The 20,305-nt window shown below is 27.1% G+C and overlaps 1 protein-coding gene across 1 annotated transcript; it reads left to right on the top strand.

Moving 5' to 3' along the window:
* The first annotated feature begins 8,014 nt into the window (after positions 1-8,014).
* LOC135927538 (USP6 N-terminal-like protein) lies at positions 8,015-19,846 on the top strand. The gene is made up of 10 exons (XM_065463582.1): positions 8,015-8,122; positions 8,165-8,226; positions 8,271-8,313; positions 8,358-8,438; positions 8,481-8,588; positions 12,873-12,982; positions 13,292-13,406; positions 13,869-14,084; positions 16,056-16,155; positions 17,943-19,846. Exons 1-10 carry the CDS (start codon positions 8,072-8,074, stop codon positions 19,139-19,141), a joined length of 2,085 nt encoding a protein of 694 aa, XP_065319654.1. The 5' UTR covers positions 8,015-8,071; the 3' UTR covers positions 19,142-19,846.
* Positions 19,847-20,305: the final 459 nt, after the last annotated feature.

Here is a 20,305-nt window from a genome sequence, read left to right as displayed (position 1 = left end):
ACATTATATCAACCAGATCCAAAAATATATGTCTTTTAATATATCAAATCTTGATTTCATTAAATCTTTTTTTTAAATATTCATGTGGGAGTCACAAATTGTATAACATTTCGAGCCCTGAAAAGTTTACTTATGCAAATATTTGTAAAAAAATTCAAATATTTACAGTATTTTCATAAGTCCAGTAAAATTTAACGAATTTAATAAAAGAATATTTTTAAGGTGCTGAAACTCGCTAGGAATGATTAGTATCTTTATATTTAACTGTTTAATTTAATTAAAACATTTAATCTTATTATTTATCTTAATAAAAAAGATATAATATGATTGGCGTTATAAATAAAATCATTATAATATATTTTATAGAACAAGTTTGTAATATTGTAAAAAAACCCAGAGTATCGAATATTTGCATTATTTGTATTTGATTCATATTTTCAAATCGAATAATTGTTTTAAATAAATAATTGTTCATATCATGGGTCATCTTGATATTTATTTTTGTATTAAAATTATATCGCGATATATTTGGAGTGGTATTTGTGATTGGCTAAAGTAATCATTTTTCTTTGTTCAAAGTTATTTTGTTTTTTGTTATAATTTTATTTTTATTATTTCTATATGAATAAATGGCTCGATTTGAGCCTATTTTTAATAAAAGTGAATTCAATATTTTAGAAAAATATTGCCTAAACCTCGAAATTTCGTTAGTCCTTTTTGTCACCTATCAGTGAAATCATTAAACTTGCGTAATTTCTCTGGATAAAATGTTAAGTTAGCCATTTTTTAATATCGAGCGTTTAACAACACTAATTTGAAATGTTTTATTGATGTTATTTATGTGGAATGTCTAATTTTTTAAAAATAATTAAAGTGGAAAAATATATAGTAATAGCTGATTACTAGCAAAAATCGAAAGGGTTTACATCAGGGGCGTCGCTAGCCTCTACAATCTTAGGGGGCTCAACTAATAAAAATTTTATGGAGGCTTCGCCCCCTTTACCCCTCATTTTGTGAGCCTTCGGCTCGCCTTTGCCTGACCTTCGGTCGGGTTTTATATTAATATTTTGTACTTTTTTATAATTTTCCAACTTTAAACAATTATTCAGAATTCAATATTTTGTCATTTATTATATTTTGCATACAAAATAATCTAGCATTTAAATAATCAAAACAATTCTAAAAATAATATTTTTTAATACAAAATCTATTTATTACAGTATAAAATATTTTCGATTGCTGATATAAAAAAATTTTGCGTCTAAAGAATTGCAAATGATAAAAAAGGTTAATTAATTCATACATATGCCTCAATTGATAATGGGAAAAAGACTATATAATTCTTAGCAAGTTACATTGACAAAAGGTCATGAAACTAATATAACTCTCTGTTCCCATTTTAGACAATGTTTTATAGAATGTGTCATAAATGAGTGACATATTTGATGATATTTATTGCGTGAACATTCATAAATAAATTGTGCAGGTTCATTATTAGACCGTATTTTAATATTTTGTTTTATTTTATTTTTAGATATCGAAATTAAGTTTTGTTAAATCATAATGAGATTGTATTTTATGCGCTTCCCTATAAAAGGGAAGCGAAATATTACAAAATTATTCACTATTTTATTTTTTGTTTTTAATATATTTTTTTGGTTGTAATAGTAAATTTTGAAACAAAATTATTCGTTATTTTTGTGTGGGAAATTCAATAAAATTATTATACTCGGAGTTTTGCTTTCTATTCGGACTTATACGGCACAACGTAATAGAATGGACTAATAAGAAAAAATTTATAGCCTAAACCAAATCAACAATTCTTGAAGAAGAGAGTATAAACAACCAATTCAAATCATAAAACTATATGGTAGTTAGAGCTTCCTCTTAAAGACATGATGGAAGTTAGATAAGTAATTGAGAAAAAAATTGTGAGATATTAAATTTCTAAAAGATTATCTTCCATTTTTAATGGTATATAAAAGACTGCACAGTTGACCATTATTGTTTATCTAAAATATGCAATCATATGCTCTCGGAGGCTGTAATAATAATAAGTTACATAGCAACACAAATAATATTCTGGTTAATTTTCCCTCATAACCATGAAAATCACGATGTAAACTAATATCAGAACTTATTATGTTGGATAAATTGATAAAATAAAAACACTAAAAATCATGCACATATTAAGACTTGAGTTATTTACACGGCAAGGATGCCACATTAGAAATGAAACATTTTCTAACTATAAAATAAGGACCAGAATGATATGATGAAACAATTAAGATTTTATATATTATCGCACCACCTTGATATATTATATGTTAAAATAATAGTAGTATGTAATAATATCAAAAATATATTGGTATTAAAAATTTAACTCAATGTTTTTCAAAGAAGAAAAAAATAGCTTTCCTAAAAACACTTTAAAAAGAGAAGAATAGATATTTAATTTATTACATCCATTGTGGGATGAATAATAAGACGTATAATTTTAATAATAATAAAAATAAATAGATGGCGTTAAATATTTAAATACAAATGTTACTTGTATTTATTATCAAAACATTTAATAGTAAAATTTTAAAAATATTAACTGTAATATATATAGCTGTCAAATACTTTTGACATTTTACCTAATAATTTATAAATAATTATATATTATAGAGGATTATAAACTATATGTCTACTTACTTTTTATAAATAAATCTCTTATACTTATTTGGATTTGGACCTTGAAAATAAATTTAGGAAGAGACATAATAATTAAATTTAAAAATCAATAATATAGTTGATTAGTGATTTTGAACACGGCTAATTACAATATTAAATTTGTTAATTTTCAATTAATAAATGATTATATTTATTTAATTAGGGTTATATAATAATTTAAATAATAAAAGTCAATTATGCTTCAATGATTAATGCTAAATTAATATTTATTAAGGGATATTGATATATTTTTAACACAGAATTTGATTGCAAGCTGACATAGTGAAAATATAATTTATATGTATTAATCTAATCTTTAAAATAAAATTCATTAAAAATTTAGACAGTATTATTAATTTTTAATTAATAAAATTAAATCTATATATTACTTAATAGAATTATAAATCGTTCAGGGGGCAATTAAAAAATTTTTTTAGTTCAAGGGGATATTAATGAGCAATTAAAAAAATTTTTTTTTGTTTCAGGGGGCTTCAAATTTATCAGGGAGCTCAAGCTACTGCGCCCCCCTCCCTAGTGACGCCACTGGTTTACATTTAGGAGGATTCCTGGAACATATGGAAATATAGCAGAAAAAGTCTATAGGGAGCTTGAGATTTCAGATAAGCTAATTGCTATTTACTGAATTAATATAAAATCACTTGATAACTAAGTTATTTAGGATTAGTCATATTTTTTTTTGTTTATTCTTAAATAAAATAAATAATATTAGAACCTAGGTACATCAAATATGCTTACTACACTAAATATAGTCTTTCTGCAATATCAAATTGTTCGACATGAATATGAGGTTGCTGAGAATGTCTAACCCTTTTAATACATTTAAAAAAATAGCAGAAAGTTTTATTTGGAAAATAATTCTATGAATGTTTGCAATATATATATATTTGGTAGATGATCAGCAATATCATTGTATTATAATAGGTCTATAATAAAAGTATTAATATTTACAGGAATATATTTTGTCCTATTTCATCTAAAAAATTAGTAGATAACCCTCCAATAAATTTATCCTGCCTCCTTTAAAACTGGCTACCCTCTATCTCTATCCCCCTCAATAAAAATTGGAAGCAAGCTGATCCTCCCCCTCCCCACCGCTCATGTAAATGCTGTGTAATATATATACGAATTCATTAAATAAAAGTGTCCATATATAGGAGTCAGCTATAGCGCTATTTTAGGGTTTGCACGTCGACCAATTATCTTCATTTATCATTATATGAATGCACATTGATATCATTTAATCAAAATAAAACCACAAAATAGCATTACAGCTTATTCCTATGTATGGACACTTTTAAATACATTTTGTTTATAATTGGCGAATCTAATTGACGTCGTTACTCTGAAGAAGTAGTCTGGTATGAGTTAGATTTGGATTTTTTTTTCCCCTCTGATGATAAATATAATGAAGCATTTTAGCATCATTAGCTCGTTTATAATTTTAAAAACTTTTGGATGAATGTATATGTTGTTCATATTATATGTAATTAAATTTATAGAAAAAAATTATTTACAACCCCCCACCCCCACCCTTACTCCACAGTAAAATTCTGGCAATATCTTTGGTAAACGTAAATAAAATGATCAACAAATATGTTTATAAACATTATTCTTATTCATCGTATCTGTCCAGACACTTATCCATCGTATCCTCTAGACTAGTGTTGTTAAACGGCTTGTTTTCAGCCGATTTTTAAAAACGGCTAACTCAATATTTCACCCATAATAATATTACGCAAGCTTGTAGATTTTGTTTCTAGAGGGAACAAAGGTTTGTACATATATTAGCGAAATCTCGAGGCATAGGCAATATTCCACGCTAGACAGAATAGTCTTAATATTTAATACAAGATAAAGATAAAGAACCAAAAATATTATTCATAGTATATACCCAGGCATCTAGTAATAATATTAAAAAATATACATAATGGGTAGATATAAAAAATTAATTATTGAAATTTATATTTTGTGCAATTCTATTAATATTATAATCCATTACAATAATTTAATATATTTTAATCTGAAAACAAAAAAATATGATAAAATAAGCCGCCTAATTAAGAAATGGTTGAATCTATTAAGTTGTTAGTATAAAAATATGATCGACGGATAATTTAGAATATTAGGTGATATTTAACTGCCTTAATGATATAAAACTTTGCTGGTTTAAGGTGGTAATAGGAAAAAAAACCCCTGGAAAAAAACCCCCGGAAAAAACCACCGGAAAATAAACCCCCAGGAAAAAAACCCCCAGGAAATAAAACCCCCGGAAAAAAACCACTTGGGATTATTTTTATACACTCTCATATTTAAGTATAATCTAGTAATAATTTATATTGAATTGGTATTTATACAATTGCAATTTAATAATTTGTTAAAAATATTATGACCTCATCAACTTTTTGCTGATAGACCATTCATGCTTCCTTCACCCCCACCTCCTCCTACTGTCATGGGCTTTGCTGGAGTTGGTGTGCCTCCTAAGAATATGATGCACCATCCAAATTTACCCCCCAATATGATGGGTTATTTATTTTTACTATTGATACTTAAAACGTTATGTATATATTCTAAATTATTAGAAGTAACTGCTTGCATAAATAGGCCAATCCAAACAGATTTTTTTTAAATACAAATTTATTTAAGCAGATAATCAATTTTTAGAAATACATCTGTATATAACTTGATTGGTTGTTAGCAGCCAGTATATAAAGAAATAGAAACTTAATTCATTGCATATTTAAAAGATGAATATTGAAATAAATTCGTGATTTATTATAATAAAAACAAATATACATTCACCCAATATACAATTTAATTCAGTTGAAACCATTAAAATGCAAATGGAAAATACTCGATTTTTTTGCATTTGGTATTTTGAATATATGTGATAATTTTAATTTATTCATGATTTGTCACCTCATTGATATGCAACTACCTTTAGTTTTTAGCGTATTAAAAGTTTTAAAATGTATTTTTAATCAACAGAATAAAAATTGGTTATTAATTAAAAACGCTATAATCGATATTTAGACAATTGCAAGTTAATAATTTGTTAAAAATATTATTGTTCAGCAACTAGTTAAATGAACAGATATTAAAATGTATTATGATCATTATGTTTTAAAATGTATTTTTAATCAAAAGAATAAAGATTGTTTATCAATTAAAAACGCTATAATTGGTATTTATTTATAAAATTATACAATAATAATTTGGATCTTTATGCCGTATAAAGACCAAAAAAAATTAAATTTACAAAAATATTTTATTCATAAAATTTATATTTTATAAAAAAAATTTAATGGATCTTATTCATCCTGGAAAGCTCATATATGAAGGTTATTCTTATACCATACATAAAAAATGCTCAAACAAGATTAGATGGCGCTGCTCAAAGTATTCTTCTTTTAAATGCCGAGCAATACTTTTTTCAACACTCGATAATCAAGACCCGGTTCTTGATACAGCTCATAGTCATCCATCAAATATTGATGGACTAGTAGCAATGAAATCCATTGCTAACATGAAGAAGCGATGTGCAGACTCTTTGGCAAAACCTCTTCAAATTTATGCAGAGGAAATTGTAAAATTAGACCAAAGAGTTCATTCGCATATGTTATCGGAAGATTCTATAAAAAGAACTCTAAGGAATCACAAAGCAATGCAACACCCTTCAAATCTTGAGAATTTGGAAGGCCTAGTTATTGAAGGTATTAGTGTAAATATTATAATATATTCATAAAAATTTAAATATTATAAGGTGATTGGGCAAATTGTGGCTCCCAGAGCTCAAAACGATTTTTATTATTTGATAATGGCCCACAAGCTGAAGAACGCATAATAGTGTTCGCAACAGATGATTCCTTGAATCTAATATCTAATAGGACAGAGTGGTATATGGATGGTAATTTTGCCATGCCCCCAAAAAATTTTCTACAATTATATGTGATTAGAATAGCAATTAACAATATTTTTATTACAGCGGTTTATTGCGTACTCCAGAAAAAAACTCAAAGTACTTATGAAATAATATTTCAAACAATAATGTTTAAATGTCAGGAAAGGGATTTATTTCCTGATCCATTATATATATATACATGGATTTCGAAAAGTCTGCTATGACCGCGGTCAAGAATATCATTGGTATGATTATTAATATGTTTAATAATTTATATATTTTTTTTTCAATTAGGGGATCACATCGTAATTAGAGGATGTTTTTACCATTTGTGTCAAAGTACACATAGAAAAATTCAGAAGCTAGGTCTGGAAAGCGAATACAGGACCAATGAAACTCTAAGTTTTTTTGTGGCATGATGGACGGCTTAGCATTCGTTCCGTTATGTGATATGGACAATGCAATGACATTCCTGAGATCAGTTACTCCGAGCAATGGTAAGGACATTCTTGATTATTTCGATAAAAATTATGTCAATGGAGTATCAAGGGAGGTCATGAGAAGCAATTCTCAATTCCAAACACGTCGAATTGAGCCTCGATTTCCTTCAGAAACCTGGAACGTCAATCAGAGCACTCTCTCAGATGAAGAACGAACAAATAATCAATGCGAAGGTTGGAATCTTCGTTTTTCTAATCTGGTTGGGAATAAACAACCCATCAATCTAGGTACTCATTAAAAAAGAGGCCAAATAAAAATATACCTTTATTATTAGGTCTTAACTAAATTCTATAAAAATGAAAAAAAAATTCCTGGGGGTTTTTTTTCCGGGGATTTTTTTTCGGGGGTTTTTTTCCGGGGGTTTTTTTCCTGGGGGTTTATTTTCCGGGGGTTTTTTTTCCTGGGGGTTTATTTTCCGGGGGTTTATTTACCGGGGGTTTATTTTCCTGGGGTTTATTTTCCGGGGTATTTTTTCCAGGGGTTTTTTTTCCGGGATTCGTTTAAGGTGATAACCTAAAAAGAAAAATTTTTTATATCAATAATATAATAAAATGTTATTATCATAGATCTAAAAGTCTGTGATAAACAGAATTCTTATTATTACAAAAATTCTTACACGATTAAAATTTTGTTGTATTCACCTGATTGTCATTCCCTCATAAGATGATAACCTCATCTACCTTTAGAAAATTATATCTTTGAATGCTAAAAATGTATACTGGCAGGTGAAATAGCAAACCCTAAGATATTTTTTTGATTACCATGTTTATTAAATGTCTGCTAAATAATCACAAACAGATTATCATATTTATGTAACGTTTATCATCATATTAAAAATCATATGTTTTTCATTCCTACATTTGACCTGATGTAGTGCTATCTGAGAATGGATGTTTTTTTAAGCTGCACACTGAGCCTAATTTTAAACATCAAATGGCGGATATTGATATAGAAAGGTTTAATGTATTCAATGCTTATGATCAGGTTTAATTTCTATTTTATAATTTGACTATTATGTTTTATTAGGCTAGGAAAAATATAGCTGTAGATGATTCTTCCAAATCTATTGATCGTTATGGATTTTTGAAGTTCGTTTATAAAACTAATTCTTTTTACCATTTTGCTCTTCTAGCTCTATAGAAAAAATTGATAATGATAATATTATTGCAAATAAAGTATGATATTTAGCATATATTTTCTAAATTAGGCATTTCTTAAGAGTAAAGAAATAGAAGTTGAGCGCACTAAAAAATGGTTAAAAATGTTAAAAAATTGGAAGAAATACTTTCCTTCACAAAAAGTAAATTTATTTTTAAATATATATTTATTAAATATTATTAAGCTTACTAAAAGAGTATATAAAGGAATTCCAGAGCATGTTAGAGGTGAAGTCTGGGCAAGATTATTAGATGTATATGGACAAAAGCATCAAAATAGAACTTTATATAAAGTATAAAAGTGGTTTTAACATATTTATCTCCCAGAATAAAATAAATTAAAAAAAAATTAATTTAACAATGCAACATTATCTTTTTGTTATGTATATTTTTTTTATATGCCTAAGTTATTCTGGAAAATAAGTAAAACAATCATATCTTAATCATTCATGTGAATTCCTCTCCTACATACTTATCAATCATATATAATCTATTAATTGAAGATTCCTCAAGTCTCCAACTGTCATTCTTTCCATTTTTTATATAGCTGACTTTTTATTATTATTTCCCCAACTTGCCTTAGTCTTCTCTATTATTTTCCATTTCCATCTCTCTTCGATGTTTTCTTTTTTCCTTTATTTTAGAATTAATCAGAGCAATTATTAATATTTTTCATATATTACTTTGCTCCTTACATGCTATGTTTCTTATATGCTTTATTCCTTACATGCTTTATTCCTTACATGCTTTGTACCCTACCTGTTCCTTAGATTTAACCAATATTCAACTGAACATTCATCTTTTTGTTACATCCATAATCTTTTCTTCTAATTATCATGCACGATGCTCATTTGTAGTGTTGTTAAACGGCTCATTTTGAGCCGATTTTTAAAAACGGCTAAATCCATATTTTAGCTAGAAAAATATTACCTAAACCTCGAAATTTCGCTAATTGATGTCTAGACCTTTGTGCCATCTATGAGCAAAATCTTCAGAGTTGCGTAATATTATTTTGGATAAAATATTGAGTTAGCCGTTTGAAAAATCGGCTCAAATTGAGCCGTTTAACAACACTACTCATTTGACTAAATATAATAAATCTTTCCTAATCACTGATAAGTTTTGTTTTTAAGATTTATTAAGAAAAATATTACAATTATGTTATTACCTTAAGTTTTTGATACCTAGACCTTATGATTTGGAAATGCTAAGCCTATTTATCACATAAGGTTTATAGGTAGGGGATTATCAGATGATATTGAGTAACAGATTGCATGTACTTGAGAAATTTTTTCCACCTTATACAAATTCTAGGTAGTTATCCTCTAACCCCTTTGTGAACATTTAGGATATAATAAGAATTTCCTATAGGGTGATATTTTTTTATATTTAAATGATTTTTTTGGAACATTAAAAATTTATTAGAAAATATCACCATATAAAATTTATTATATAACCAATCATATTTAAAAAAATGACAATTTAAAACACAAATAAAGAATATTGGTAAATACATAAATATTTGAAGAGTGAAATTGTTAAAAAAATATTATATCTATATAAACTGGTATCATGATTAAATATAGAATTAAATATTATATGATGATTTAAAAAGTTAATCAAAATATCGTTTTTATTTCAATATTTTGCTCTCTATTAGGGTTAAATCTTTTCTTTCCATTAATTTTATGATGTCATGCTTTTGAGATAGATTTTTATTTTCCATAACGAAGAAAAGGTCCTCTCATTTGTGCTTGTACTAATTGGTATTCTTGCCAAAATATACATTAACTATAATATAAAAATCCAGAATATAGTTAAAAGTATGCAATGTTTCTTTGCATTTCTTGGAAGATTATCTAATGAAATTAATATTATACCAAGATTTAAATTATGAAATTAAGGCCTCAGTGACATTTATATCCATCAAAACTTAAGATGTTTATTTTTTTTCAATATAAAGATTTAATATATCCCTAGCAGAAGGATTTATTGATAATAATATTAGTAAATTGGATAAAGCCATTTGAAATTCTTCATTTGAGGCAAAAATTTATCCAAATCCAATAGTGAAATAAAACTCTTATTTGAGTACCTCAAATGTCTCCGTTTTGGAAGGATTTGTTTGTCCAGGTACAAGTCAAGACTTGCGAATCTCAAAATCTTATAATTTCGCTTTCGCCTCAACAATCACATAAATCTCGTGATTATCTTGGTCGATATTTTCTCTTAGTTTTAAGTTGTAAAATAATAATATTCACGATTCTCATCACAACCATATTGAAGTCATTTTTTTAAAAAATATTGCATAAAATTATTGTGCCAAATAATTTATTAATGCATTCGAATGCAATAAGATCTGCCGTTTTATTGTATCTAATAAACAGCTTTAGGTAAAATATAGGGTGTTCAGGCCATTCTGATATATCTCCAACATTCAAAATAGGTCTAAGTCTAAAATTCTGTAAAAGATTTATGTCGAAGCCTACAACTTGTCAGGCATGTTTATGCAGTTTCTTTCTTGTAACACATCAGAGAACTATTTAGATAAATGTGATCTTCCTATAAATATATTGTCTTAACTGGTTTACATCAAAATAATCATGATAAAAGTAAATATAATAATAAATTTATTTTTATAATTAAGTTTCTTCTTTCACACAAAATAAAAATGATACCACTTATATATTATCGCTTCTCTATATCAGTTAGACAACGAAATCGGGGGGGGGGGGGGTGTTGTACATTACCATTGCCGAAAAACGGAACGAAGGTATATAAATTGAACGAATTAAGTACCAGCATTTGTGGTCATGATCACTAAAATAAAAAATATTTTTGCGAAACTAAAGTTTAGAGGGTAATGGAAATGATAATTTCCGGAAACAAAGCTAAATAACTAAGGGTAAAAAATACGGATCTATAATGGAAAATCATTATAGTGTCGATTGAAAACTTAATTCCGGTTAAAAAAAATCGATCTAGCCCCATTCGATACAAGATGTTCAATTATTTCACGATTATATGATGACTCGATGGGGAGACGGAAAATTTTTTTAAATTTCATAAGGATGACAATAATGAGCTAATTCTGTTTGGCGCATCAAAAGGCATATTATCCTATCTTTTTATTATCGCTCTCCAGGATCAAATTTTTTTTAAAAAAATACTCTTTTATAAATAATAAGAATATTTTTTTTGTGATTATTCTGAATTGATTATTTTATTTGCAAAACACGTCGTGAATATTTAAAAATGGCTAACCCAATATTTCAATCAAAGAATATTACTCAAGTCTGGAGATTTTGCTTAATGACAGTATAAATATTTCGACATTTATATAACCAAATTTCGAGGTTCGCGTAATATTATTATTTAATATAGGCTAAATCGCACCATTTAACAACACTAAAAAAAACAAATTAAATATAGTAATTTAACAACTATTTTATCATTATATAATAAATATTTGAAAATATTACTTCAAAGACAGGTTCAAATCCCAGCTATAAACGGGATTTTAAGAAAAATATAAACCAAACCCGGGCCGATTAAAAAAATAATAATTATAATATCAGTTAAAACCAGTATGAAAATTATATATATATAAATGTACCACAATTTAACATTCATTTGATAAACCCCAGGTTCAGTCAATGAAAAAAAACCGGATCAAAGACTGTCTTGGAAGTAAATATGTTTAAAATACAAATAGGCCAATGCGGGATTTGCCTTAGAGAGTTGCATATTTAGGAAAAGATGGGAGGAGTTCTGGAAACCTTGTCTAGATATGAATTAAGCTTTAAATAATTCGTATATTTTAAATTGAGATTTTTGAGTCTTGGGTCCTCATACCAATTATCATTTAGAGAAATATTCCTACGCTTTGAAATGTCTATCTCAATATTTACAGCGTAATAAAAAATTTTTTAATCGATTACCAGCCGTGATCTATAACTTATCCAAATTAACAAATGGTTCTAACTGTAAATCGAATACGAATATGAAAATAAATTATAAAAAAGAAGTGTCAATCAAAAGTAAAATTGTTAAATTTAACAAATTACAATAGTAAAAAAAATAAAATAATATTTTATAATTACATATAAACTATTTAATTTTTTTTTTAAAAAATACGTCGCAATCTATATAACAAATTTTTACAAAATTATATTATCCTTATTTATCAATTTAAATGATTTTTTTTAAAACTAACAGCTAAATTGCCTTGAATTACTTAACCTTGTCAAAGCATTAAAAATGAGAATTTTGTATTTTTTTAATAAAAAAAATGTTTTCGAAACATAAACTCTCAAATCGAGCGTCCTTCTTAGTCCTTGACCATTTACAGGCAGCCCTCTTTTTGATTTTAAAATGTTCGGCCCGGCCCGAGTATATTTAAAAAAATTAAAATAGGCCCGGGCTGGGCAGGGCCTGGCCGAACCTGTAGATCCCTGATTGAAATTTTTTGATTTCATTTTGAAAATTTTTTTAAGCATGTAAAATATTTTGGCATTTTTAAGTAAAAATTTTATCAAAAGAAAAAAATGAAAAAAAAGATTTTTTAAATTTTTTAGGATCTTTTAGCTTGGGCTCGCAAGCATTCGAAAGAATTGAAACAAATCGATCTAGACGTTAATCGCACCTACAGAAATAATATTATGTTCGCCGAAAGATATGGGATAAAGTTTTTTTATTTCAAAAAAAATTTCTTAAATTTTTCATTTCAAGTTTTAAGGATTACGAACAAAATTATTTATTCGAAAAGTTATTTTTTGCAATAATTAGTAGTATTATTAATTTTTTTTTAATGCAGATTGTAAAATGAGTAAAAAAAAGGATACCTTCCAGCAGTACAGGTTTTGTAATTGATTTAGGTGTTTCTGGACGACATATTTCAGTACTATTAAGTTATTGTTTATTATATTAACGGATAATTTAGTTGCTTAATTTTTTTTTTTACATATTATATTTGATACTATTTTTATTTTCAAAGACAGCAATCATTGTTCCATATATTGGTAGCCTATTCCGAATACAATTTAGACATTGGTTATTGTCAAGGCATGAATCAAATCGCCGCTCTACTACTGATGTACCTTAACGAAGAAGTAAAGTTGTTGTTTAAAAAAGATTAAATGAATGCCTACAGTGAAAGAAATAGGAGGTTTCTTTACAATCCCAGCAAAATTTAAACTATTTTGTGAAATATTAGTCTGTAAACAATATTCTTTATTTCGATTTAACCAGTGACGGGCCTTATATTTTGCTTGAAGTAAAGAAAACTACTAAAGAATTCAATGAAGAAAAAATAAAAACGTTTGTTGTTAAATCGAATTGTTCTCGTGTAATTTTTTATTTATTTAAATGTATATGGCGAATATGGTCATGGTATAATAAAGGAAGGTCATGGTACAATAAAGAAAGGTCATATATTATTTTTCAATAAAAAACTTTGGGATTATAATACAAGCTTATTAAAGTGTGTAATATCTCTTTTAATGCATATTCAGAAAATATTAAAAAATGGGGCACATTCCAATCAATTTTCGATTAAATTTTTTTAAAAAAAGGACGCATTTTGGGCTCTTTCCCAACTGATGACTGGCAAACGTCATTCTATGCACGGGTTTTTCGTTCCCAGCTTTCCCAAACTTCATAGATTCGAAACCCATCTAGAAAAAATAATGAAACATTTTATGCCCTCCCTCAAGAAACATTTCGATAAACAGAATATTGCCCCTGGTCTTTATTGTATCAAATGGTTTTTGCAGTGTTTCATCGATAGGGTATTTAATAAAAATTAAAACGTATGATTTGCTATTATCTTATAAAGATAAACGTAAAAAGTAAGAAAGGATAGAATAGAGAAAGAGAGAAAGAAAAAAATATGTATTTAATGAAAGATAAAAGGAACTATGCAATGTGCATGTGTTAGGAATAAATATTGAAATATTTCGTTTCAATTAAAATATTGCTATAATATCATATAAGATATATATATATTAGAGCGATCTAATTGAATGTTTTCGAAAAAAAGCAGAACCAGTGTGCTTTTTTATTAATGTTTATAAATTTTGATCAATATGCACGATACCATTTGAAATGCTTGCGTTTTGCATAGCTAAATTGAAACACGCAATTAGGTCGCATTATGATTGATGTGTTATGAAAACTCAATTTTTAAAAATCATGCTTTATTTATTAATAAAGCTGTACCGATATACTTTTTTTTGGCCAATACTAATCGAATCCAATATTTGCCGGTCAGATCATTAGAACCGATCCAATTACGATTTTTTACTTTGATTTATAATTTTTACCTTAATTGTATCCCACTGAATAGAATTAAGAAGTAATAAAATAAAATTAAATGTTCTTGCAAATCATTTACTCTTATATAAATGCCAATAGAAAGCTTTAATTTTTAAATATATTTATTAATCATTTAAATTTCCTACTTTTGAGCCATTACGTGAATGATGTCAAATAAATTTTAATATTAAATAAAAAAAAGATTCGATATATCTTGTCAAATTATTTAATTGTTAAACACACGGTTAAACTTAAATATAAGATAGTAAAACTAAATTTGATAAGGAGCTTAATAAAAATATTCCCTACATGGTAAGTAAATGTATAAAGGGATCTTGTTGAGCTGAGTATTTATATAACCAATGTAAGTTGAAATTTTTTTATTATTAAATTTTTTGAAAAATGCATTAAAAGGATATATTAATAACCTAAAAATAAAATATCAAAATTTTATTTTATATCACTCATCCTCATTATTCGTATACTTTTCCTATTTATTTACTTCAACCATACAAGGAATATTTTTAATGGGTTTCTTATCCAATTTATTTTCACTATCTAATGTTTAATTTTTACACTGTGTTTAACAATTCTAAATAATTTCCCAAGGTATATAGTATCTTTTTCATTTACTAAAATTTATATAACATTACTCTAGTTATAGCTCAAATTTCTTTAAATGAACAAAATATATTTAAAAATTTAAGCTTTTTATATTTTCTAATTATTTTTATTGATAACCTTGATTAGTTTTTTTTTCATAAATATATTTTTTTTTGTAAATATATTAGTAATAAGTTTTACATATATCCCGTCAAATTCTCAAAATTATTTTTTTTCTTTTATTAGGTATAGGCAATTTCCATTTTTTTTTGGAAAAAATTCGAAAAGTTTTAAAACTTTTAGTAGTTTTAGAAGTTTTAAAATTCTAACGAAATCATATGTTAAATTTTTGAAATATTCTAGAATTATATTTTGGGCATGTTTTTAATTTTATATTTAAAAAAAAAATTTATTTTTTCTTTTTCGACAAAATTTCAAGAGTTTTTGAATCGAATTTTTTGATATTTTGGACACGGCTTTATATAAAATAAATAGTACTATTAATAATATTTACACTACAAATGTTAAAAAAATGGAAGAAAAAATTTTTATAGTTTAAAATAAAATGAATATATTTTTTAAAAAAAATATCGGTATCGAATTGGTTTGGCTTAATAAAGTAAAAAAAAACATATCCGATCATTTCTTTTACTAAGGAATGGCACAGCTCTATTTATTAGCTTCTGTTTTTTAATATATGTTTATTATATATGATAAGTTATGTATCGATTTTTAAAATTTATTATCAGAAAATACATATGTAATATAAAACCACATAAATCGAATATTAATCTATTTGGTTATATAATTGAATTTAACTAATACATAAAAACAACCCACAGACACCATTCCATCTTACCTTACGCATATGGGATATTTTGATGCTGGAGGGTGACAAAGTACTGATCGCAATGTCTTACACGCTATTGAAGATGTTTAAAAGTAAAGTTAATTTTTGTCTCACTCAGCGGATAAACCCTTCATACCTAATTCAAATTAATTACGGCTTGTTAAAAGTTGGGTAGATAGTAAGGAGGTAATTTGACGAGAAATGATATACAAGGATTTTTTTAAAAAAAATTTGTTTTTTTACTTAAACTTTTACGTAAAAAATAATTCACAATTAAAGTAAAAAATGAGAATAAATGTATTTAAAATCCATTATAGGATCTTTAATTAAAATAAAATTCTAGGGCTTTTCCTATTCACAAATTTTTCTCCGATCTAATATTTTTCCATATTACTAAAAACACGATTTATTTAAATTGTTTTTTATTCATCTATCTTCCAACCAATGTCAAAAAAATATCAGTATTTACTATTTAAAAAAGCAACTAACTTTCACGAAAGATTATGTGTATTTTGTTTTTTAATCTCCAAAAGATCTCATTTTAAATTTGCAATATTTATGGGTGAATGTAGTGTTGCTGAACAGCTCCATTCGATCTTTAAAATGGCTAAATCAAGATTTAACCAAAATATTATTCCACAAGCCTTGAAATTTCGCTAATAGAAGTCCAAATCTATAGGCAAAATCAATAAACTGAGTAATTTACTTTTGGCCAAAATCTTGAGATTACTGTTTTAAAAATGGGCTAAATCGAACCTTTTAAAATCACTAGCTGAATTTGACTAGATATTTTAAAATCATTGTTGCATAATATAACAAAAATATAGTGAATTAATTTATTATGAAAATTTATAAAATAAAAATAGCCCAAAACAATAAAAATATCGGATTGGATCTAACGTGAATGATATTTCCAATCCTATTATTTAAATTTAATACACATATTTACTTTTGCAACTATTAATATTCAATAACAATTAAGGTAATTTACATCTTTTTAAACTATGTAAATTAATTTATCTCTAAATCTGCTACAGGATCGGTTTTTTTAAAAGATTGGCCCGATTCGATAGTTTTTGAAAACGCTAAATATCCGTGCCGATACGATTTGAATACCGGCATGCCGTAATAGATATTATAGAAGTAATATATTAAAATTACTTAAGATCACCATAAGACTCGCCCCTATACCGATTTCAGACCACACCTGACCGGATTGTACCGAGTCGATTAAAAAAATATATAGTCGTAAAATAGAATAATACTAAATTCGAATATGGAAAAACTCATCAATACCTTTATTTTATAATTATTTTAAAAAAAATTTTACTGTTATAGGAGATCAAACTAATATGTTGCATTTTAAGCAAAACTATTCATAATTGCGAAACATATTAAAAAAATTTTTATATAAATATTTATGTGGCTAATTGCAAAAATACTTGAACTATATTGGGCTAGGCTCCTTAAGATCGAATCGGAGAACGCTTGCAACGACCGAATAGAACCTATCACAGTCCTAGTTCTAAAGTTCTTTTTTTTTATTGGCCTGGACAACATTCATTTCTCGATTTAGATTCTCTGGGAGGACAGAAAAATTGGTTCCTCTTTATTTAAGTAGTTTATTATTTAATTTCACTTAAACTCGTAACAGTAGGAAAATATTATTCTCAATCCTGGGCTGGGGTTCTATTAAGGTAAATTATATATAAAACCCAATAGAAATTTTGGTAAATCAGCTGTTTATAATCTATTTTTTTGTTAAAGATTACAACCAAATCATTTTATCGTATTATTAAGGCATTGGATTTTCTGAAAAATAATTCAATATAAATTTCCTTTTTTTTTCTTCTACAATTTATTTGCCAAAATTTGAAAGGAGATCTCCTGAAAATGGACATGGAAAGGTGCCTGACTTTTCTTACTACAGAACTACCAACTCCAGGAGGAATTTTGGACAAGATAGGCGACGACCATCTAATAGCTTTGCTTAAAAAGAATGCATTAGAACTCCACAAAGCCCACCTGCTTTATCCAAAAATTCTACCTACTGCCTCCGAATTTCCAACTAGAGTGTTAGGCCATGTTCTTCTAAATTATTCACCTTCGAATGCTGGCAACTTTAAGAGGATGGAAAGAGTCGGGGATAATAAGGTTCAAGAAGTGTCATCTGCCGAAATGATTCCCCCCATTATTTTTGACGATCGTAACGAATACAAAGATAGGGTTCCGACCTATTACGATGATAAAAGTGGCTCACATTTGGTCAACGATTACAGCTGTGAATCTAAAACGCCTAGCCTTTCCACTATCCTCATCATAGATAGGGGGAAATACCCGGCTGAACCCTCCTTTTCTCCCACCTCACGTATTCAAACTCATCAACCCCAAGGCTTCTATACGCCCACATCATATAAGGGCCGACCCCCAGATTCCCTTATAGGTGCCTCACACAAAGTTTTCCCCACATGTCGTTACACTTCTCTGGAACAGATAAATTACTTTATTCCCCCTGAGCCCGACCTTCCTCAGTATTACCGCCTACAATCGAGAGATCGAGTTTTAAACCAATTCTACCCAACAGCCCGGCCCGATGACTTGATTTTGTTACCAACTCGGTTCAATTCAGATAGGATTCACATAAATCGGTTTCCCATCACAGGGTATGCGAATAAATCCACCAGTTTTAATGTTCGCTCTCATAGAATTCAGCCTCAGGTCGAAGATTATTACCCAAATAATATCGTAAAACACGGAAGGTACTATCTAGATTCGCGCGATAATCCTTCGGCTCATAGCGACGGGGAATATATGAACCAACCGCGATATGACGCGAGCAGAAGAATTTATCCTCTAGACCATGGGCATAACCAAATTTACGCGGAACTATATAGTAGGAATCGAAATAGGAGTAAAGAAACAATGGATTACGACAAACAACATTTCAGGGAAACCTATGCGCAAAATTCCGGCGGAACTACACCGATACATGACGCAGGTCTCGAAAGACGATATTATTTTCTGAGGAGAGCCATATTATCAGAGAATTTTGTCTTAGATAGACCTAATATACGTTAAGGATTGGATAGCTTGGTATCGATAATAAGCGTTGAGTTGTACCGGGGTTGAATAAACCATTTTAATTAAAAATTATTCTTTTTTGATAATTACAATATCAGGAAATTATGATTAAATTATATTTGATCATGTGATTATTAATTTTGAATGGACTTTGAAAAAAAAACCTTATATAAAAGAAATTTACTTATTAAATTTTAGTAACATTTTAAATGTATGTTATATATTTTTGATTATTTTTGTGTCGTAATAATTTATTCCTTTTTTAATAAAAATATTATTTTTCTTACAAATCTTGGAACACTGATATACCAATATATTGCACAATTTTAATAGTTAATATTATTCTATAAATAATTTTTATTTTATTTATATATTTATTCGAAATTATGTAATTCCTGCGATATATCCATAATTATCCATTATCTCTTGTTAATCAAAAATATTTCCCTATCATTTGACAATTTTTTTGAATGGCACAAACCCTTTATTTCAAACTAATCTGTATAAATGTGACCCATCCTATATATTTATTTAAATTATTGTTTTATATATTTTTAGAATTTTTAGATTTTTCATTTTTATGATAATCCTAAAATTTAAATTGAACTAATTACTTTTTTAAAATTTAATTTATGGTATACACGAAAAAAATCTCAGCATTACAATGCATTTTTTTAAAATACAAAACAATTATCCAACCGCCATTTATATAAATATTATTTTTAATATAGATCAAGGGAAACATATAAATTTTAGCGATTATTTTATAACAATAAATCATAATATAAATAATATTATAATAATCATAATATATTATATACTGTAATATAAAATACTAATAAAATTTATTGTGTGTGTATCTTCGTCAGATTCATTCTTTCATATAAAAAAAATGATTATTTATTATTTTATATGAATTAATGGTACCACGGAAATACTCGGTCGGATATATACTATATTACTATCCACGATGGCCATATTCAAAAAATGGTTTTCGGTTAGATGAAGACACATTTAAAAAAAACATACGACCGATTGTTCTGGAACTTTTTGTTACTGGCCCGGGACCTTCTCTAACTAGAATTACCCGATAACCTAAGTTATTGAAAATAAAATCACGTAACCTTGTTTTGTTTGTTATTAGGGTTTGCTACAATTAAT

Source organism: Gordionus sp. m RMFG-2023, chromosome 3 (assembly GCF_954871325.1).
Source record: "Gordionus sp. m RMFG-2023 chromosome 3, tfGorSpeb1-WG-v2, whole genome shotgun sequence".
NCBI classification, from domain to species: domain Eukaryota; kingdom Metazoa; phylum Nematomorpha; class Gordioida; order Chordodea; family Parachordodidae; genus Gordionus; species Gordionus sp. m RMFG-2023.
This window is presented reverse-complemented; position numbering and strand designations above follow the sequence as displayed.

Coding starts and splice junctions, on each gene's coding strand:
- LOC135927538 (XM_065463582.1), top strand. CDS start 8,072: ATGGCGGATATTGATATAGAAAGGTTTAATGTATTCAATGCTTATGAT. Junction 8,123..8,164: donor TATTCAATGCTTATGATCAG/GTTTAATTTCTA, acceptor ATGTTTTATTAG/GCTAGGAAAAATATAGCTGT. Junction 14,085..16,055: donor TGCAGTGTTTCATCGATAGG/GTATTTAATAAA, acceptor AACAACCCACAG/ACACCATTCCATCTTACCTT.